The sequence below is a fragment of the Poecile atricapillus genome, chromosome 2 (genome assembly GCF_030490865.1).
Source record: "Poecile atricapillus isolate bPoeAtr1 chromosome 2, bPoeAtr1.hap1, whole genome shotgun sequence".
NCBI lineage: Eukaryota > Metazoa > Chordata > Aves > Passeriformes > Paridae > Poecile > Poecile atricapillus.
In genome coordinates, this window is record NC_081250.1 from 54,674,581 (window position 1) to 54,698,126 (window position 23,546).

At 36.1% G+C, this 23,546-nt stretch overlaps 1 protein-coding gene across 1 annotated transcript in view; it reads left to right on the forward strand.

Moving 5' to 3' along the window:
* VPS41 (VPS41 subunit of HOPS complex) overlaps nt 1-23,546 on the forward strand; it is a 105,476-nt gene that overhangs the window by 57,506 nt on the left and 24,424 nt on the right. Inside the window, exons 8-16 of the mRNA XM_058832028.1 lie at nt 1,803-1,922; nt 5,316-5,462; nt 6,670-6,736; nt 13,255-13,352; nt 15,748-15,877; nt 17,544-17,659; nt 19,055-19,111; nt 21,308-21,369; nt 22,222-22,303. Coding sequence (XP_058688011.1) covers nt 1,803-1,922; nt 5,316-5,462; nt 6,670-6,736; nt 13,255-13,352; nt 15,748-15,877; nt 17,544-17,659; nt 19,055-19,111; nt 21,308-21,369; nt 22,222-22,303 — 879 coding nt within the window. The remainder of the gene's footprint in view (nt 1-1,802; nt 1,923-5,315; nt 5,463-6,669; nt 6,737-13,254; nt 13,353-15,747; nt 15,878-17,543; nt 17,660-19,054; nt 19,112-21,307; nt 21,370-22,221; nt 22,304-23,546) is intronic.

Here is a 23,546-nt window from a genome sequence, read left to right on the forward strand (position 1 = left end):
GGATGGTTGAAAGAAGCATCCAAGCAGCAGTTCTTCTTCTGTCCAGCTTTTCCTTAGGTGTTAGTAAACTAGGAAAAAAGTAATTTTCAAGTCTGAATCAGCACAGTACTTAGTTTTTAATGACATCTTTAGCATCTGAGTGGAGACCATTCATTTGAGCTGAGGGTTGCTATCTATGTACCAGTCTTCTAATGGAAATGCGTCCACATAGCACTGACTTATGGGCATAGATGTTATACTGTTTTCAGTGGCTTGCCCTGGTAGCTGTAAAATAACATGTTCTGTAAGACTTAGTAGCCTTTTCATATGCGGGGTGGGGGGAAATCTATACTGTCTAAAACTTGGGCCTTCATGTGACCTATGCAAAGGACACAAAATCACTTTGCTTGAATTAAGTTTGATGTCTGCAGTGCAGTTCACACAAAAATTTCACAATCGACTGCCTTACCTACTGCTTGCTTTAAACTCTTCGAGAAAATACTTGTCTTCTGGTGCCATCTGGTGGCTTTAGGAGAGAGCGAGAGAGAGAGAGGCAGTCTGAGAATTGCCATTAAAATCTCATATTATCCTGGAAGTTCTTATTTTAAGCAACTGATGTCCTAACATTTGATGTATTTATCCAAATACAAGTGGCAAGAAACCATATATAAAAGAAGTGCATACAGCTGGATCTTAGGAAATATTAGCAAGGAAAGTACTCACTAGGGCTTTAGCATAGTAGAAATACTTGCAGGCAGCTATTTCACAACTTCCACTGAGAGGTGTGAGCTTGGGTCCAGGTTGTGCATACGTTCGTATGTGCGTGTACTCGTGCAAAAGTTAGCAGGAGTGGTACCTTAGAGTATGATCTCTGTAGGTGCTTCAGCTTCTTATTTAGGTATCCCTCCAATTGCTGCACTTTGCACCTGTCAGTGATTCCCTGTAATCCTATTGAATAACTTAATGAGACATACAGAATTAGAATGTTCTGATTTGGAAGGGACCCACAAGGATCATCAAGTCCAACTCTTAGGTGAATTGTCCATAATGAATTGAGCCTGCAACCTTGACATTATTAGCACCATGCTCCAAACAACCAGTATGGAATGTCTTTCTGTGCAGACTTTCTACACATAGTTGGGATTTTTTTTTGCTGCTGAAAAGCTTCTCATAACATCTCTTATGCATTTAGATATTCTAAAATACCTTCCTTAGTTGCAGAACCTGAGATTACCAATCACACAAGTTTTACAATCAGCAGCACTTGTGGTATAATGCAGTTTGCACAAGTGGGACTAAAACACAGCATCTCTAGACCCCTGTGGAAAGCTGTGTAGTTCCACATGGAGCCAGGCAAAGGGTCACAACCTTGGGGATCTTTGATAATTTTCTTTGACTACCTGCTTTTTTTTGGAGGGAAGGAGTCTATGACAAGATTGGTGGATCTTGAGATCAGTGAGGTGACCTGGTTTCTTTATCAATTTTCTGAAGTGTTGTCACCAGTGCTGTAGACTTAGGTTCTGAAATACCTTAATTTTTTTATCTTTAGAAGGTAAATAATTCTACTTACTGTTCTTTGGAGAAACTTGATGAAAGGCCTCCTTATTATTAAAATTTAATAGGAATTCTGTAATATACAAGATGCTCGATGTATATATACTATGTCAAAATGTTTGATTTTATTTGCTTTTGTGTTGTGATAGGTATGTATTTTTCATTGTCCTTAAATCCAAACTGAGTAAGGGATAATGAAGAAAAAATAATTTCCATGTCTGCATACAGCACTGTGTCACAGAAATATTTATTGTTGAACTTCTTCATAGTTGCTGTTATATGAAAGAGGCTGGATGAATAGATGGAAGCCTTCCGTTTTACATGAAGGGGAAGGAAATATCAGAAATGTAAAATGGAGAGGACACTTAATTGCTTGGGCTAATAATATGGTAAGTATTTTTCACCTCCATTAAATGAACAAAAATATCTCTGTGTTACACTGAAATTTTTCAATGCTTATTACCAGAATATTCAGCTAAAAAACTGTGCATTTGTAGAAGTGGGTATAAAAGGTATTGAAAATAGTGGTTTATAAGTCATTTCTTTGTAGAAATTTCTTCTGTTGTTTCCTGCTGGTTAGTCAGGGTTCTCCAATGTGATTGCCACTTCTGAAGAAATTAGGAAAGCAGCTCTACATACCACTGTGGCGGTCACTAATGTACACTATTATTAATTAGAATTTTGATTAGTGCAGTTTATTGAAGCAAACTGAGGAAGGAATGCCAATATAATTCTTATCTATATAAATAATAGAACATCTCCACTCCCACCCCCTGAAAAAAAATGAACTGTCTGGATTTTTTAATTTGTGCTGAAATGACATTGTCATACGCACTTTCAATGTTGCAGATTATTAAAAAAATACAGTAATACTTTCTTATTTTGTTAGGCCACTAGGAAAAAAATAGAAGATAAGTCCCTTTTGTTCTAAGTGTAGTTTTAAAGGAAACCATTGCATTCATTCAGAGTGTTATATTTCACCTATCACTGTATATCTGATTGATGGGTCAAGCTCTGTGTTTTGAAGCTCAGCAGTGAGGGATATGTTTTTAAGTATGTATCATGTGTAAATTCCAAAGTATTTTTTTTTATGTAGTGAAAGTACTTCTGAAACACTAGCTTTTTTTTCTTCTATTGTTTTTCCATCCTAAAGGGAGGAATTAATTAACATATTTTAAACCATTGTTCTTTTTTATCTTTCAAAACCAGTGATATGAAATTGTTAGAGGTGGACCTTTGTTTGCTTCCCTTTAATAACTCTATTAAAATGGAAGCTTCATTGAGGAGACATAACATTAGGTTTTTTGAAGGTTTTATTCTTTTCGGATCCATACAATTAAAATACGTATTCTAGGTATCTGCTGGCATGGATAGGATGAGAGCTAGAGATGATGTGCCACATCAGAACACAGAATACTAATAAAACATTGAGAGCCATCTGTCAGAGACAAAAAGCCATGGTCAGGGCCTATCTTTCAAAGAAAAATGAAATGACACTTGGCCTCCAAAAGATTAATATATTTGGTTATTGCCCTTTCCCTTCCCCTTTAACTTTTTAAACTCCATTCTCTAGCAAACTTTTGTGTTACACTTTTGTTTTCCAAATCAGAGAAAATGTTTATAGCCTTGCTTCTTATTGTGTGTGCATGGGTACCTAGTTTTTGTATTTAGGCGAGGTCTAATTCTGCTTTTCAGAGGTGTAGGTAACCCATGTTGGCTGCTATTCTCTTTTCCTTCCTCCATGGCTAGTAGTGCAAGTTTTACAAACTGAAACATCTGGGGGACAGATCCTTAGAGGTAGTTTAGTTGACTGCTGGACTCCAATTTGACAGGTTTTAGGTCCTTCATGATAGAAAGTTGTGTATGGAAGTCCTTTCAGTTCATGATGTAAATGGCATGCCTGCTAGAGGAGAAGCCACTGCTCAAGCATTCTCACACCATTCAAGGAGCCACATACACACCACCCCAGGTTTTAACTTCAAGGACTGGGATCCTTTTACAGTGGGCAGTTCCAAAGAACCAACAGAGGCCCCTTTTTGATTCCTTTCTCACTTCTTGTGCACCTGTTGACAGGCAGAGCATAGGTAATTACATAGCAACAACTAAAACATCAGTGAGTCATCAACATTATTCTTACAATAAATCTATAACTCCGCACTGTACCAGCTACTAAGAAGAAAATGAATTAATAATTAATTACTAGCCAAAAGCATGTCTAGGTATAAGTTCACAGCTTACAGCCTAAGACTTCAAAAAAATCCAGCTATTCATGCTAAGCAAACAGCACCCTATATCACATGATATTATAACTCTAAATAACTTACTCTTACGTAAAACTTATTATATTAAACAACTGTCTCTCAACACTTAAAACCAAAGAAGATCCTATACTGTTAGTTTGAAAGCCACTTTAAACTGGAGCTGGTGTATCCCATATAAGATTTGCTGCTATGTAGAAAAACAGAAGGTGTGATATAAGTCACTGAAAATCCTCCTTGGAGACAAAGTAGTAAGATTTAGAAAAAGCAACTTTATTAAAATGCAATTCAAGCAAGGTTAAAAATTTGATCAGATGAGCTTAGAAAACACAAAGGATTAGATCCTTGTTTATGTTACCTAGAGATCTTGGATCTGTGCATTGCAGATGCTGTGTGTAAGTTGTTTGTTTGTTTTTGAAACCTTGGTGTCTGCTAGCTGATGAGGTGCCAGTAGAAGTGTGTTCCATGCTCACAGTTCTTCAGTGACAAAGATTACTGAAAAAAATCCCGTCACCCACCCCCATACAACTTTCTGTTCCTTGTGATTAAAAAAAAAAACCTGAAAAATCTGGCTTAGACCATGACCCCCTATGACTTTTAAACAGTTGTATCTGTCTATTTGTACAGCTAGGGACATAGAAACTCACAATGGGGGAAACAGAAATAGGCAGGTAAATATTTTTAATCAGTTTTGCTAGAAATACCTAACATGGCATGGCATGATGGATGCTGACCTTTCAAGGTCTTTTCCATCCCCTTTTCTGTGATTTGAAGACTCACTCTCTAAGCAAAAAAGTCCCTACTAAAATATTTTATTTTAGAGACTTTTGTTTTAAATTACAAAGAACAAGTCATTACTTAACATGAAATTAATCTCCATTTTGCTATTGGAAAGGTTATAGCTTACCTTGTCTAAACAACACAGAAAAATCTAATTATTGGTTCTTTTTTTCCTCTGTCTCTTGAACAACTTTAATCTTCCTGGTTTTTAACTTCTTGTTCTATTACTTTAGAGATTTCCTGAGGAAGGAGTGAAAAATCACAGCATAGAAAACCAAGCATTGTTTAAATATGCTTGCTTTTCTGTTTAAATATAAGAGTAGAAATGCATATCTTGAGATTGAATTAATTTATCTTAATAAACTGTCTTTTTCCAAGGTGGAAATTTCTGTGTCTCTCAGGGACTGTTGTGAAAAAGCTGGGATTCTTTTTATTTCTCCAGGCGTAGCACCAGCCCAATAAGCCAAACTGGTTCATGACTGGAATTACTAGTCTGTCACTCATTCACTTATTATGTCTTTTTATTTGGCATGTGAATTTAAAACATCTAAATTACTCTGATCCCTTTACTCCTTTTGTTACCTCCTGGGTTAGATGTGTTTTTGCATCAACAGTTTTTTCTGGTGGCATACTCAGCCCTGCTCTGAAATTTATTCTGTAAACCACTCTGACTGCCTTAGTGTACAAAATGGAGAGTAGGAGTTTGTCATACTGAATAAAGTTCTCTTGTTCTTAAACTTTCAGGGCGTGAAGATACTTGACATGATCTCCAAGCAAAGAATTACCAATGTGCCTCGAGATGACATAAGCCTTCGCCCAGATATGTATCCCTGCAGCCTTTGCTGGAAGGATAATTTAACGCTGATTATTGGCTGGGGAAATTCAGTAAAGGTGCAATTACCTGTCTTTATAATAAATGCTTGCTGTTATCACAGACAAACAGAGGATTTTTTCTGAAAAGTAAAGACAATCGAAAAAAATAGAATTTGGTTTGACCAGTGTTCAGAACTCTCGCTGCCTTAGAAATGTCATTGGACTGACCCTCACGAGGAGGAGGAGTGATAGGCACCCAGCAGCCAGACAGATCTCTGTGTGAGAGCATGCAGTGAATGTAATCCTCAGGGACATTTCATTCCTCTGTGCCTTGGAGAGATTTCGTCTCTTGAAAGCTTTTAGTGTACTGTTGAATTCATTTCTTTTGATTAGCATTAAGGAAGAACAACTTACCATGAGGTATTTTTGGAGGGGATTGCTTTGGGGCCTGAGGAGGTTGCAGCTACTAAAACAGCCACATGATTTTGGTCATAAAAAAAAAAAAAGAAAAGGGTGGGTGGGTGGAAGGACAGACTGCTTAGGGTTTTGTTATCTTTCAACAGGAAACTGGCATTTCAAACTTGTGTGGTGCAGTCTGATTATAATTTGCTCAGACCAGCACCTGACATGAGTTTGTTACAAGCCTGTTAGCTGTTTCCTAATAACAGACTACTGCATCACTGCACAGTGGGAAATTAAAAACGCCTGATAGAAATAGATGGAAAGGGAGGGTAAAGTGAGTTAGGTGACATGTAAAAAGCTTTTGGAGCATTAAGCTTAGAGTTTTATAAATGAGGAGATTTGTCCTAAGGTTGGCATCTGTCTTCCCCTTTCTATTTGTGTGTGCTTCACAACATTTGGTTATTTGCATTTCTTTGTATGTACATACTCCCCTCCTGTAACTGGCAGGAGCAATAGCAAACTTACTGAATAAGAATCAGGTACCTTGAAAGGTAATGAGATGCAAAGTGTGAGAAGACACCAAAACCAAATTCATATATAAATGCTTCTATGAAGAAACCATAGTGGGCACATATTTTCACATTTCTCTTATGTGGTCGTTTTCTCACCCAGCATATTTATAAGGCTGTGAGCTACAGCCACAACTTTTCTGTGTGGTTTTCTTTAATGAGGCACCATTACTGTTTCACAACTTGTGTTTTTCAAAATAAAGAAATCCATGTCCGAGAATTCCCAGAAATTCCTTTTCTTATTGAGGCAAAGCTAGTATCGTCTTAGGAAATACAGTTTCCTTATTGTAACAATGCAAATCTCTGTTTCCTAGATTTGCTCAGTAAAAGAACGTCATGCCAGTGAAATGCGTGACCTACCAAACCGCTACGTGGAAATAGGTATGATTGTATGAATGCACCCCTTTCCAAAAAGCTCTAAAGGTCTTTTACATCCTAGCCAGAACTAAACTGTTACACTTTGAAGGCAACATGTAATTGTAACATAAATGTCGCATAAATGATTTTTAGCTGCTGAGGTTGTCATAATGCCCTCTTGCATTATGAAGGGTTTTTTTATAGAGAGCCTTAGGTTCTGTGATCATCTGAATGAGAGATACTTGTGTGAACAATGGATGCCTTAACTTTCCCTTCACACAGATTCCTTTAGAGAACTTGAGTTTTCATCTTGGTTAAATGATTGATGGTCAGTGTAGTAGTAAAGAGAAAACAGATACTACTTTATTTGATTATATGTTGTTTGACTACGCTACTATAACATTTTTCTCTATTTTTTCCCCTCCATAAAATCTCTGGTGTAGTGCTAGGAAACTGATTTTAATTTTTTTTTGTTTCCTTTCTTGGCTTCTGAATTTTATATTTTCGTTTGCTTTCTTATTTTTCTACCTAATCTGATATGAATAAATTTTTTTTATTGCTGATTAGTGGAAAAGTTCTTGACAAAATGTGTGTATTAAGTAAAGCAGAATTCAAAGAAAATTTGTAAGGGAAGTGGGGATGTAAACAAAAAGTCACCGCTGTCCCCAGAACTATCTAGTGGAAAAAGGAAGTATCTAGGAATAGATAGTACCAGGAAAATAAGCAGTCCCTCTTACTCTGCAGACCAGAGTGGGCAACAGTTTGTAAGCTTTGGTGCTTCCTTGATTGTAGTAACATGAGATTGTAGATAGGGTGTTCAAGCAAGATCCTGAATCATGTCAGCTTGGAATGGTGCATGGCGTAGGTGTATGTATACTCCGTTTTCTGATTTCAGGAAAGGACTGAAAATAGCTTCTGAAAATCAGCTAGGAGACTTGTTAAGCTCTGCAGGAAATCTGGACAATGAGAGATTGGTGGTGTGCTTTGAATTAACTGAGATCTGAAAGCTATTGGTTGTTTAGGATTACACAGTCCAAATAGACTATTTAACTGCAGAATCCTAGGCTATTTGCAATAATTTTATCAAGGAAAAGTTTTGTCATGAGTTTTAGCCTCAGATTTTGTATATAATATTTTCTGTACTGTTAAATAGCTTTTAGAAAATAGCTAAATGGGTTTGGTCACATACTGACAAGTAAACAGAGGTAACTTCTATTTCAGCTGTAGTGTCTTTATATGGATGGTACTAGTCTTAGGTGACTGTCTGTTGGAACTTGATTTTAAAAACATAAAAAGCTGTCATTGGGCTATTTAGGTGCAGTCATGAAGGATAAAGATTTTTGTGGAAGTAACTTTTTCATCTTAAAATTTCTGGCCTGTGGTTTTCTCTGTATTCTAGAAAACGGGTATTTTATATCACTGAACCTGTTAATGATGTGCTTGAGATTTTATTTTCTGGTTTCAGGTCAAAGCACTGAAATTGCTCTGCCAAATGCTGTCCACAATACTTTAGAACTTGGGAGGATTGGGAGGGAAAAGAGAGAAACATTGTTTGTTCAAGTCTCGGTATAAATTAATAGTCTTTCATATAGTCACATAGAAGGTCTTCTTGACTTCAGTACATCATGCCATAATACCTATTTCAATTTTATTTCAGCATTCCTCTTCAAAGGCATAGCTGGAAGGTCTGATTTTATGTAAGACCTGCAACCAGTATAGTTTTTTTCGCAAGACCACTAGTATCCAAAGTGGATGCATAAGTTGATGTACTTGCATAAAGTAAAGAATTACACAAGGCAAGAATATCATCCTTTAATTCAAGGATAACTGAGTATCCTTCAGATATTTTGACTCAAAATATTTTGTCAACAGATTTACAAAAAATGAAGCCCTTAACACAGTATTACTTTTGTCATGTTAAGTGGTGTGGTATTTTTAATTTTTTTTCTCCCTGCTTTTACAATTTTTCACCTGGAAAGAAAACCGGAAGTGGAGCAGGAAACTTCATGGTTGCATCTTTAGTCAGCATATGGAGTCTGAGATAAAACAGTGTTTTGTCATGTGCCAACAGTTTTGGGTTTATGCTGTTTTAGAGCCATTCTGAGGTCCCCTAAGTTCCATGGTGGTATCATCACTAATGTGATGGCATTAGTAGATAATAAATGTTTCTTCAGTACTTTGCAGTACAGTGAATAAGGAAACAGTATTTCCTTCATTGCAAATTAGGTGCATTAAGATCCTGTTTAACAAAGTACCTCTTCATCTTCTGTTTCTGTCCCAAGAATTAGCTATATTTATTCTGAGGTGGGAAATAATTACAGTATCTGCTGTGATGCTAAACCCCTTCTTGTGAGAAAGTTCCACCACTGAACTGTTCTAGCTTTTTTACCTTAATGCTGTGATTATCTGTAAGAGAAAATAGATGAATTATACAGGTCTCATGCACTGAGATCCACATGGCATTGCTAATTTTGTTTACATCTTCCAGTATATTAGTAGTTCTTTTCTTCAGTAATCTTGCCATTGTTTTTGCTACAGTTCATTACCTCTGTGAGTCTTCATTCAGTGTCAGAGATAAACTCCAAGTGTTTCTATTTAGGTTTAAATGTATGTTAGCTGAGCAGATCCTATCAGTTTAGCTCTGTTAGCTACTGCTGTGAAACAGTGTATTGATTAGAAAGTATTGGTATTGAATTACAGGCTTAACGTGGACTAAATGCCATTGTGATCTTTCTTAAAGAGTGCTTGACCTCTGTGCTCACTCCTGAAGCATGTACAAAAGATATAATGCTGCACAGCATCTGGTCTGAACAGGGAATCCTTCCTCAACTGGAACCCATGAGAAGGCTGGTTGCTAAATAACTAATTAGATTTTTCAGTTAATATAATGCCTTTTCAAAGGAAAACAAGTAATCTAGTCTTCCTTGGCCTTGTCAGGATTGTATATACTTTTATGGAGAAGTACCTTATCTCTTCCTCAGTTACACAGCTTGTTAATGATAGCAGAAAATAGAGATTAACACCGGAAGTATATAAAAGACTTCAAGCTGATTAGAGAATTTCTATTCAATTAATTTTTGTCCAGATTTGATCTGAGGAATCTCAGCTTAATTCTGGGTACAAGCCAGGCACCAATGCCTCTTGAATACTTGTCTCCCTTTGCATTCTACCAAATTTCCCATAAGACAGATTTTTGGTTTAAAAATTACACGTTTCAACAACAAGCACAAACAAATATGTTGTAACAACACATCTGTGTTTTACAAAGGAGTAGCTTCACACCTGCATGGCAAGTTAGCATCATGCATTGAGATTGCACATTTCAATCTGAATACATGGGAATATTTATTTTCTTGTTTGTAAAGTGAAATTAATGGGATCTAGTATGCCAACATAATTCTCTTTATATAGATGGAATGTAAGGCTTAATTGATGAATATGATGATCAGGAAGTTTACTTCATAAGGTGATTTATGCAAACATTTTATTTAAGCAAGTCTGCTATATTCTGAGAAGCCAAAAACAAAAGAAAAAACCCAAACCTTGTTACATAGTTGATTCTACTTAGACTTTGGTTCATTTGTTTTGCCACAGGCTAAACCTATAGTTTATAAATTTCTTCATAAAATGATTAAAAATGCTTCAAGATTTTGACTTCTTTGTCATCAAATCTCAGAGTTGCTAAGCCCCAGAGTTCTTCAAGACTGAATATTTTCCCTGTTGGTTAAGAAAGTTTTCTTGATTCAGTGGAAAAAAGAGTTTTTCAGAAAATCAGCTTTGAAGCTTAACTGATACTTACTTTTCTTGTCCTCTGGAACTGAAATCACATACTGTCAAAAAAAAGGGTTATATTTTACATCAAGTGCAACTCCATGCACAAGATAATAGCTAATCATAGCATACCATTTGTATTCTGTTTTGGTTTGCATAAATTACCTAGCACATAAAACCATATGCAAAATTTGTATTCATTGTTTTAGGTCACAGTGCAGCATACTCTTAAATGTTCTCAAGGTGGTATCTCCACCACCTGTGCTTTTAGTTTAAATCCAGGGTAAAACCTTCTGACTGTAACCAAAGTTTTACTCCTTAAAATCTGCTGTGGTAAAGCAGGGCCTGCTTTTAGAGGTTTCACTAAACAAAATAGGCTCATTTTAGTTTCAGTTTTAGTATCACATTATGTGTGGATCTTTAAATCCCAGAGAAAGTGAGCTTATACAGTTTAGGTAAACAATGTAGCATATATTGTTTCATTTCTGTAGTTTGGCATATTTCATACATTTCATTTAATGAGCAGTAAAAAAGATTTACAGGTTTCTTCATTTTGCTTCCTGGTAATTTGTTTGACATCTGTACATAGATGCTGACCATGGAGTAGATCCACTGTCAGCCTCTCTTCTATCTTCTCTTATGACAGGCATAAACATGTATGACACATGGCCATACCTCAGTCATTTCCATTTACTTCAATACCACATTTGTTTTAATTATTTTGGGTCCTTTTTAAATTAACAGCATTTCTCCATCGCCTTTATGTTGGATTTCTTTTCCTCCTTGATCACAACACAGTGTCCAGAGAGTAAGTCAAATTAACCTATTATTGTTCTGTGCAGCTATAACTTCCATCTTTCTTTTTTGATTAGCAGCATCAAAGGTTTTTATCAGGTCAAGAAGCACTGTCTATGCCAGTTATTCTTTGTTCAAGGCTGTAGCAGCAGAGCTGGAGCATTGTGTTTCAAGAACGCCTCTTGAGAAAGATGAGCTGAGAGAAAGCTGATAGCGAAACCAAGGAAACTAAACTCTATTCAGAAACAAAACTTGAAGTGATGATTTTTATTTGTTTATTTTTGTTTCAAAGATCAATACTTCTGCTAGATCTGAAATACACCATTACATTGGGCGTTACAAGCACTTTCACTGGCAAAGGGACTAAAGTTCTAATGTAAGACAAAGAAACACACATGGATTTTAAAGCCGTCTCTATAATCATTATAAATGATAATTCACCCTGTGCTATTTTCCTCTTCAAATACAAACTACAGTATTATACATGCCTTTAAGAGCCTTCTCTTGGCCCTTCTATAAAGCAGAATTTAAAGTTTCTTTGATAGTATTATGGATTTCACTTAAGGGTTTTTTTTGGTTTTTCCTCCTGCCTTCCATATTATTTTAAAATGCCAAATACTAAATTGCAAAGTGGAAATAAAATATGTAGTTGTAGTTGGTTTTGAACTGATTTGTTTAAAATCATAACTGAGAGCAACACATGACACAGTCAAAGTAATCTCATCATTTTTGTAGGCTAGAACAAGATAATTATGTACGTGGTTACAAATGTGAACCTCTTCTCTGTGAATGGATTGAGTGCTCTGCTCTTGTGTTGTAGCATGGTCCTTCAATGACGCCAAAGTGTCAGCAATCATTAAAAGAAAAACAGTGCTTGCTTATTCATTGAGAGACAGGTGTCAAATATATACTCTGTTTCATTGTATTTTTTCTCCCTTTGTGGGAGGACAATTATTTCTCCTGTTCCTTCTTATTATCTTAGCTAAAGAAAATGAGCTTTATTTTTAATGTCATTTTCTGTTAGCCTTGCTAAAAAATTAGTAAATTTTAGTAAATATATGTATATTAGTAGTGTAATATACTAAACAGTAAGGAAGGAAACTTTTTGTTACCTACTTATGCTTAGATTCTCCTAAAACGATGTTTTGGGATAAAATAATGAAGTATCTGATGCTTTTTTGGAAGTTTGTAGTTGCAAGGCTTGCTAATGTAAACACTTGGGTGGTTCTTGTTTTGGTCCCCATAAGAGAGGAGCTCTCAAAAAAGAGGTGCATTGTAAATCCACCAGAATAAAAATAAATAGCTGTTTCTGTGGCAGACATCTCTGTTATTAAGTCTTTTTCTAAATACAGTTCAGCACTCTGTTTTTCTTTCTCTTTCTTGAAACAATCTCATGTAACTGTCTTGATTTCAAGACCAATTTTAGAAAATTATGTTTTCAGTTTTATGAAGAAGAAAAGATACTATGGATGGTGTTTTCTTTGTAATGAGTGTATCTTTAAATTATTCTGTGATGTTTAAAGTGATGATAAATAATGATCTGTGTGTTTTTCCATATACCAATAGATGTAGCAAGTGTGGGTCACTTATGGCCACATGAACTTGCTGTGAATACACAAACCAATGAAGTTGTACTACTTATTGCATTTTATTGAGTTTGATTTTTGTTTTACTTCCTTTTTTAATGTGATTATTGAAAACCAGACTGCGCCTTCATTTCAAATGTTTCATCTCTAGCACATCCTGGAGCACAAGCATTTCTTTTTGCAAGCTTTAATGTAATGTAAATCTGCTAAATGTAGATTTTCATCTGATCCAACTGGGAAATCTCTGGGTTTGTTACATGTGTTGAGTCTTCAGTTCTCTGAAGGGGTACTGTATGCTGTTGATTGTCTCTGAAAATCAGTGAGTTTTTCTCAGGTGGTAGTTCATACACATTCATGTTTTTAAGTCTATTTTCCTTTCTTGTATTTCAGTTTTTCAATTTGAGACCGAATTCTACATCAGTGGACTTGCACCTATCTGTGACCAGCTTGTTATACTTTCATATGTGAAGGAGATCTCCGAAAAAACGGTAGTTTTCTTAATCTCAGAGTTTCTTCACATTAATTTGGCCTGTGAGCTGGGCCTTAAACTAGTCATACAAATATGATTATCTGAGAAAAAATTTTTAGTCTGCTGGTAGTGAATAGTGCTTGAAATGTCTCTGATCCATAAAACAAGGTCAGTGGAGGTGATGTTGAAGACTAATGTGCTTACCTTTCAGAAATCATGTTTGGGTTCCTTTTTTTCTTGCAGAACGCAGAGAGAGTCTCTAGCTGGCTCTTCTTGCTCCTTTTTCCTTCCTTTCTTACCCCCCCCTGCCTTTTTCTCTCCTATTCTCTCTTTCTTCCTGATGTTTCTGCACCAGAAGAAAGAAAGAATCTTGTTTAGCCATAAGAGGATCTTGCTGACACTGCATCTCAAAAGAAATGAGAGTAGTGAAGTTGATCAACTCAAGCAGTAAGAGTCACTGTGGGGTGGAATGAATGATTGTGAGCGAGTGGCATCATTGTCTCCCTTTCTTCTAAGATCTTTAGTTATGTACATCCAGATCCATGTGTGGATAGGTAGAAATTAGAATTCATGTCAGCCGTTTTTACTGTGCATGGACAGACATTGTGTCTGTCTCCGACATTGATTTCATATTGCCAAATAAAAGGCAAGGCAGTGGAGGAAATCCTTGAAGCTGCAGTGTGAGAATGGCAGATGCTCTTGATCATCTCTTTGATAAGCATGTCTGTGTTAGACAACCATCACCATAGTAACCTTAAGAAACTGGATGCACAAGTTGCTAGGCAATGAAATGCTGTAGGTTCGAACAAATGCTTGAGCCTTCTGAAATCAGTGGGGTTAGCTTCTAGTTCTGCATCAGGATGCCAGATTATTATTTCTTTATTTATATTAAGGATAAGAATAATGTCACAGCAATGTTTCCCAAAGGAGTCAGCACAGTAGTCCTCCAGTGCAGCAGAGTCAGTGAAAGACAAGAAAGCAAACAAATGTGATAAGGAAGGGGGAGGAAAAGGTGGGTTGAAATGCTAGGGAGCAAGGAAATTGGGAAGCCACTGTTACTGAAAAAGTAGTACTGGAAAGGGGCTAGTGTAAACAAGGTAGTGACTGCTAAAGGTTAAAGTAATTTTAATTGCTCTAGGAAAGAAAGATGAAAAGGGAATTTCAGGTGATACAATGGTAATTGAACACAGAAAAAAGTTTTTTTCATGTATTTGCTTTTAATTAGCCTTTTAAACAAACTCCAAATGCTGGACTTCACTAACTTCTCAATTCTCTGGGTAGCTGTAGAAGGAACAGAAGTACAGTCATCCCTGATGCTGCACCTGTGTCCTGTTGTGATGGGGAACTTCTTTGTTAGTGTTTTGCCTCACTTGTCTTGTTAGTGTGGAGTCCAAACTGCCTGAGCTTGCAGGAGAATTGCTGCTCACTACAAATGTCGTTTAGTTGCAAGGAACAGTGGTCTTTTTATACTTGGTTTCATAGCTTGCAAATGACAGCTTCTTACTTATTAAAAATTAGATCACGATTGAACTTGCTTTGAAAGTTTTTCTGGTTTGGTTTTTTTTTTTCATGGAACAGTTAAATTGAGAAAATACCCAAGTGGTGCTACTTCCAAATGGGTAGATTAGAGCTGTTTAAATCCACTTTCTATATGTTCTTGCTCTTTTATTTTGTATTTTGCTATAATTCACAGCCTGAAGTAGCAAATATAGGATTGTTATAGGATTAATTAAAAATGCAGCTAGTTGAAGACAGCAATTTCATTTGAACAGAAGGTGAAAATCCATGATGGCATCTTACCATAACTACCTACATTCAACTTGAAAGTTCATTTTACTCTAAGTTCATCAGAGCAGCAACGTTTTTGTATTACTATTAGATTAATTTACCCTGCTGCTGGCTGCTTAAAATCAAACACCAGCTTAAAAAAAAAAATTAGTTTTAATACCAGAATATCATAGACTCATGGAGCTCTGTCCTTCAGGGCATGAGCCCAGCTGGCTATGGGTTATAAATTGTTCTGTTGCTTGTTGAATGAAGCAATTGATAGTCGTCTATGATAGCTCTGAAAACTTCTGTGACCAAGAGCAGAAAAGCAGCGAGCAAGGGGTGGGATTGCACCTATGTCATGTCTATACCTCCTCCTCCAGACTGATCTCTTCAAGGGAAGCAATCCAAGAGTAATTTTGGATTACTTGGAGTAACTTTCCTTTGAGTTCCAAATGCAATCATTCTGTGTAGTACAGCTTTGCAGCTTGTATGATTTGCAGCTGAGTACAGAGGACTTCAGTGCAGAGTACTGAATCTTTGTGAATATTTGCAGCTGTTGAATTTCAGCCTTGTTTGTAGATGACCACCAGTTGGTATTGCTAAGATAAATCATGTAAGAAGCAACTAAGATGCCATTTTTCTAGGAAGTGGAGTGTTGTGCAAGGCCTAGACTCGATATTGTACAACCCCTACCTGAGTCCTGTGAAGAGATCTCTTCTGATGCACTGACAGTACGAGGATTTCAGGAAAATGAATGTCGTGATTATCATTTAGGTAGGTGTTCTTAATATTGTTTTGTTTTGTTTTCATACCTTGCTTAAAAAAGATTTGGATGTACTTAGCCTTCTTTTTCATTTTTGTCATTTTTTTTGTCATGTCCTTGAATAGTTGTAACTGCTTATGACACTGAATTGTAGACTGTAATCCAGAAGAACCAGTCACATGAAAGAAAACAAATGTGTGTATTTAAACATCATGATTTTTAATGCTGTCTGTTAGGTCAGACATACTGTAGAAGGCAGAAATATATATCTCATGTATTGTCCAGTATTGTGGGAGGCAATATCTTTGATGGAAATTTATTCAACATGTGATCCATAGGAATTCTTTTTACACACAGGGCTTCAGGAATAATGAAATGAGTGGTACAATGTCTGGAAAAGCTGTTTTAGAGGGAAAGATTGAATAGGTATCATTTCAACAATAGGAGGTACATGGGTCAACATAAGAGAGGCACACTGATATTTAGCTTCTCTGTACTGACAAAGCTGCCAGTTCTATTACAGACCTCAAATGGTAAAATGGAATACATAGGAACTGGATTTTGGCAAGTTCCACCTAGGAAATAGGTTTAATTATGTAACAGGAAGGGACATTAAGCCCTGGTGCAATATATGCCATATTTTAAAGACGGGATAGTTTTCTGATCTGTATGTTGTAGCTCAGAAAAATGTATGGCAAAGCTGATGCAGAATTCCTTGGTGAAGATTATGTAGCCTGTGCTATACAGAATCATTTCTTCTGGCTTTTAAAATCCATGAATCTGAATTTTAAGTATCTCCTCTGGCAGCATGCTCCAAATCATAGGCTTGGAAAACCTCTGTGTACATCTATGCCCTTAAGCCACTAGAAATATAGTATATCTGCTCCTGACCTCAAAAACATTGGTGCTGCTATCAGTAGAATTGGGGTTTCTTTATACTTCTTCCAAAGCAGAATACAGCTGTCCACAGCTGTACTTCTATGCTGTATGAATATTCTAGTTTTGCTGAAAAATCTAAATGTTTTGTATGGCTTTAAGACAAGCATTATTATCACTTCAGGGGTATATTTGTATGCGTGCATTGAAACTGATCTGGACCTACAAAGTATTGGTGTTTCTTCATGGTTCTGTCCAAATTATAACTATTCAGAATGGTCATCTTCTGCATTTGATTTTATCTTTTAGTAGTTTTTTCTTTGAGCCTACTCAAAAATAAAGGCTTATGGTATAAGAAAATGCATTATACATATAGCCTTAACTTGCAGCATTGCAAATGCATTGCTGTAATGATGTGCTGTGTCCCCAGGGGTTATGGCATCTATCATTTATGCTTTTGATGGCCTTGACCTTGATGGGAAGGATAAGCTTATTGCAGGCTGTGTATTGTAATAGTCCTCTAAAAGTATAATAATGGGTTCTAAACCATCATAAAGTTTACACATAGTGGATGAATCAGAATTTGCAATAAGCTCTGGTGATTTTTTGAAAGATATTTTGCCATTTAAACCAGTTTTAATTTGTTGGAGAATACTGCTTCCAAACTAGTGTGTCCTGCAGGAGTAGCCTTGCTGTCTTCCTTGCATCCCCTCTTTGTAAATTTCCCCCAAGGGTGTACTAAAAAGCAGAACTTTACTTAAAGAAAATATAGTAATAATAAAACTGTGTATGCATTTGCAGAATATTCGGAAGGTGAATCACTTTTTTATATCATCAGCCCAAGAGATGTGGTTGTGGCTAAAGAGCGGGACCAAGATGATCACATTGACTGGCTTCTTGAAAAGAAGAAATACGAAGTAATTTTTATATCATTCTTTCCTTCAGACTTTCCTTGTTTGGAAATTGGAGTAGGATGATGGACTTTGCTAGGTCATTTGGATTGGACAGTTTCTGTTCCTATGGTCATTGACTAAATGTTTGTGAAGGATGGGAGTTAACTATCTGTCCCTCCATCTCTTACAGAGTTAGTCTCACTACTGAAACTACTAATCAGAATTTCACCCAGCTGAATTAGATGTTGAAAATATGGCTCTCGTCATCAGTTATGAAATGTGTTACCTGACACTAAAAATTATGAAAGCTGGGTTTTGGCTTTAGAATAGCAGAAGAGTTAACCAATGAGCTGTGCTTTTAAAAGTAAAATACTATGGGCTAGAACTATGGTTGTGCATGCTGAAAGTAGTGTTGTTCACAAGAAAGCTGATCCAATATTAAAAGACAAGAGTATACAGCTTTCTCAGGAAAACAAATGGCTCAGCATTTGATTGTGTAAATATTGGTGTTTGAGTATGTATATCTAAACACCTAAAACAATAATAAATTTTATATACCATATCAACATACACACAGTGGTCTGAATCCTAATATCCTGCATTTGTTGACTTAGAACATTTGTTATGATGCATAAAGTTAACTTGCAAATTCTTATTTATGTTTGTGGTGTGCCCATTACAAGGAAAAAAAATGTGAAAAAACCATTCAGCATGTATTACTTTTGCTAATAAAATCATGACATTTCTCATGCAGATTTGTTTTAATCCATGTGGATGCTTTTGCATTTGAATAGCAAATTTGTGTGATGAGTGGAGTTTTGCAGTGTATGTAAATCACAGCATTTGGTCTCTGAAGACTCCAGTAATTTGCAAGTGACAGCTGTGTGTGTGCCTTTATACAATCCATTCAAGTTAGTAGACTGGTGTGTTACAATGTATATTAAAGGTTTCATTTTTATTTGTAAAAGTGCCAGCTTTTTTCCTCTACATTTGAAAAAAGTAGAAGAACAGCAAATGACACTTAAATATAAATCATTCTGACCAAAGAAGACGTTTGGGCTGGGGAACTGGAAGGTAGCCTTCCCCCATTTGCCCCTTTTCCTGTTGTTTTTTTTCACAGGTTTTGGTAGTGAAGTGGTCTCATTTGAAAATGATCAAGTGTGATTGCATTGTGTGTTTTGTTGTAATCTTGTGATTTGATCCTAATATAATAATGTGGAGTGAACCCAGATGGAAACAAAAGTAGTTTTCTCTTTGCTTGACTGCTTTTGTTTGAGTATGAATTCAAAGCTGTTCATCCAACCATGGCATTAAAAATTCTAACTTCCAATGACCTACTCTGAAAAACAGTTGATTAATACAGTTCTAGAGCTTTCTGAAAGTATTTGTATTTGACTGTTTTCTCCTTTTTGAATACAGGAAGCTTTGATGGCAGCTGAGATCAGTCAGAAAACCATTAAAAAGCACAAGATTTTGGTGAGTCTCAAAACTTCTATCCAAAACAAAATATCTTCTTTCTTTTAGAGTGCTGTAATATGCCACAAATAAATTCCCTGTTTTTTATAACACCAGGCAGTAACTGTTAGGCATACTCTAACTGGCATCTCATTTCTTGATTTCAATTGCAGAACAGGAGTGTTAGTGTGTGAAACATGAAAGGATCTGCATTTTATGAAGGTTCTATTTGCATTGAAAGGATGAGAATTCTATTTCTCTGATTGCTGATGGGGGTTTTGTTTGCTTTTACTTTTGTATTAAATTTACTGTTGTTTGAGGTAACACGCAGTATTGCACTATTAGGGATTGCAGGCAGAAGTGACAAATTTCCCCTTAACTTATACCTTGTACATGTGACAGGGTTTTGTAAAGAGTTTTAAGAGATGCTCCTTTTCTCACACAGAGTTATTTCCCATGTTTACAGTCCCTTTCACAGAGCAACAAAGAGTATTGATGTTTAAAACAAAAGGGGGAATGGTGTAATAGATACAAAAGCAACACTAATTTTAGTTCTTGTGTTTGCTTTTGTTTAAATTCACTAATGCTGATGTTGCTTTAAATTGAAATTTGTACAAAGTGTTTGAAGATGTGTTTAATTCTTTGCTCAGATAACTGATGTAATAAGCATGCTGTATATCAGTATGTCTTAAAAATCTTTTATTCTTATGTAGTCCAGAAGTTGAATCAAGATTTAAATGGCATGCCGTTACCTATCACAGAGTTTGCATTTAACAAAGCTGCTCTATGACCTTTGCAAAAGATGTGAAGAATAGTTAAAGAGGGTCCTGGCAATGCGTTACGAGGAAAAAAAGAAACCCAAACAAGCAAACAAACACCAAACCAAATAAAAAATACCCCACAGCTTTTCTTTTGCTTTGCAGAAATTTGCTCTGCAATAAATGGTTAAATTCAGTGAAATACAAGCAGTTTTTGAGAATTTGTTTCTAAAGCAAAAGCCAACAGAATATGTTGAGGAAACAAAATGTTGACATCAAGCTCTAAGTGAAGGATTAGTGGTACACTGATTTAAAACAACTCATGCTCTCACTGTTTAGTGACACCACACTCAGGGTACCTGACAAGTCTGGTAGCCTTGGGGATTTTTTTAGATGGCAGTAATTATCACTGCTCCTCTGCACCTCTTGAACAGAGCACAGAGATCCTAAACAACCAGATCTACATCTTTTCTTTATCCATCTTCTCTGCTCACTGGAAAGCTGGTCCACAGGAGAATGAAGATTTCTCTCAGCCTCTTTCTTGAGAATGATGAAATTGAAAATATGAAGGTGGTTCCTATAGTGTAATGAAATCCTAAAATATTGAGTATCTGTATTTTTTTCTAACTTTATAGTAGATTGACCAGTTGAAGTTGTTGCATACCGCTGTTCATATTCTGCTATAGTCAGTACTGTCCTTGATATTGATCAAAGAAGATGCAAATGGTTATTTTTTCTAAGAAAGAAGGACTTCTTTTTCATTGTACAGCTTCATTTTTTCTTTTTTCCTCTTTTTTCTTTTTTCTTTCAAGAAAGAGTGTGGTTTTTTTAGTGATGTGATTCTTAAGTTATGCAGTGAGTACACTGGGTTGTGTCAACATAGACATGAGTGTGAGATCATTAGGAGGCTCATGCCAGAATTTTAATATATGTTAAATGCCTACCAGAAACATTTTACAACTGACCTGTATGATGAACTTTGAGAAAGGAAATTTAGTATGTAATAACTAATAATCTTGCTAAGTTCTCAGTAATTCCTGCACTTTATTGAGCAGATTTATATTCCAAACCAACTTTTTGCCGTCCTCTTCAAACTTTCTGTTGACAAAGAGCATGTCTTATACAATGACTGGTGGTTTTCTTTTTGAACTAATTCAAGTACTGCAAAATCACCTATGTATTTCAAACAATCATTAATAATTAGCGGTGGTAGTCTTCTTAGCATCAGTGAGGTTATGAAAATTATTTAAAAGAGAACCTTCAGTTGAACCTGCAAACAGTCTGTGCAAGTATTTTTTATTGACTGTTCTGTGGGCCCTACTTGTAAAGGAGAATTAGGGCATGCATTTAGAGCTTTGATTTTCCAGCTGTATGCACTGCTGTTTTGGTAGTTCCTGCAGTAGTCAAGTAGTTCACTTCCAAACTTTTATAACTAATGCTCTGTTTTTATTCCCTCTAGGACATTGGCTTAGCCTATATAAATCACCTGGTGGAGAAAGGAGAGTATGACCTTGCTGCTCGGTAACCTTTTATTAAAGATCTTCTTTGCTGGCTAAAGAGTGTCTGTGTGGGGAAAAAGCAAAAAAAACAAATTATTGATTCTGAAGTATTTGTGGATGTTGATTGCCTGTGTGTTCTGGAGTTTCTGAAGTTTCCAAACATAGAGGTTGCAGTGCCATATATTTTTTTGTCTATAGTGACTAAAAGTTACTGTAAACTTTAACTGGAATTGAGGCATATATTTTCGAAAGTAAGCCTTGATTTTTCATAGTCACACCAGATTTTCAAAACTAAGGTTTTCTTTGAATTTTGATAAACGCAGTTTATTAGTGTGTCATTGCACATAGGACCATCAGAAAATAATTTGATTTTGCATAGGTATAAACAAAAATGTTAGATATGGGAATCTGAAGTAAGGATCAGAAATTACCCAAGGTTTTTGTTTTCATGTACGTGTAAGTGTAAGCATATCTTTTTGAGTGTTCAGTTTTTCTCAGCTGAGATTTAAAAACTTCACTCTTAAAGCTGACCAAGAGAGTGGCATCTCTGCCCACGTTGTGTGGATTTCAACTAGATGATGTTTAAACTCCGTTCCAGTCCAAGCCATTCTGTGGTTCTTTGAAAGCTAATATGGCCCTAATCAGTAAGGGTGAATGCATAATAAGCAGTTAGTCCTCTTGGATGGACAAAATTTTAAGGTTTGAAAGGAAGAAAACCTGGCATTCTCTACTTAAAACAGTGGTTGCCAAAGTCAGACACTTTTGCGAGTGTCATGACAGGGAGAAGAGGAAATGAATCCTTGTAATAATGCTGTCACATTTGTATTACTTTCTGTACCTACTTTTGTTCTCATCTCTTTGCTTTTCCTCCCAGAAAGTGCCAGAAAATCCTTGGCAAAAACACAGAACTCTGGGAATTTGAAGTTTACAAGTTTAAAGAAATAGGTCAGCTTAAAGTAAGTTGAATTCTGTGTCTGAACTCAAGTAATTTGTATGTTGTACTTACTGTTTGTATTGACCAAGTAAAGCATCACATTTAATGGCCCTGTTCTGGTATTGCTGCCTCAGATCTCTGTTCCTAGACAGCTGTCTTTCCAATTGATATATCTTAAAACAAGATTGGAGGCATAGTGCTACATATTTTACTTGTTGGCAGTCTCCATATGAAGGACCCATCCCCAAGGCTTTTGCTTGCAAAGATGCTCACAGTTAAATACATCTTTACAATTTACTTCTAATTTGTTTCCAGTATGTCCTAAAATTCCTACCCCAATTATTAAGGAAAGTAGACTCTGTGGGTGCCAATCATTCTGGCAAATCCAGGTCTATTGTAACAGCTACACAACTTTAAGTGTCAAGGAATTGCAAAGCAACAATGAAGACCTGTGCTAGAAATAGTGGTGAGGAAGAGGAGCAGTCTGTGCTGTGTGGTGCCTTCCCTAGTCGCAAGCCAGCGACAACAGTGTACATTTAATGTGAGTCTCAGTTTATAAATTGTGCAGGACATAAAGCCTAGTACTGTCACTGCTAAACCAATTGAAAACATTATGCACACTCCCTTTGGTAACATGTGTACATTTACGTCTGAATTTTATGTCTTCCTATTCAAACTCAATGAGCCAAAAAGGACATACTATTAAGATCTCACAGCATGCAGTCCTTTGCTGGTTTTGAGCTATTTAATTCTGTTCAAAGACCAAAAGTGTTTCAGCATTACAAATTTCAGAAATGTTTGACTTCTTTCAGAGCCACTCCAGTGCAAAAACAGCCTTGCCTTTAGTATGACTTCTTTGTGGTTTGGTGCACTCTTTACTACTTTGGAAGATGAAATCCTATGTTTCTGTTTCTTTATTTCAGTCCAATAAAGGATTTGGATGCAGGTACAGATGAATTTTTGATAACACTGCTTCTTAGTCCTTCTGGGTTCATTTTGTTCTTTAGCTGCAGGTGTCTGGAAGGGATATTTGTCTTATCTCCACTTACATCATCCAGCAAATTGTAAAATATCAAAATATTTGCAGGTTTGTTGCAGAAACATCTTTGCTCAATTACCACCTTTCTAAATTGTTGGCTGTTTTCAGCCTTTAAAATATATTTTTTCTTCCTATAGCCTAGGCCCAGGAATTCTCAGAAATGCACTCCATTACATTGTTCAGCTTCAAATTGCAGTTCTAGAAAATGCCTGCCTTATTTCACTAT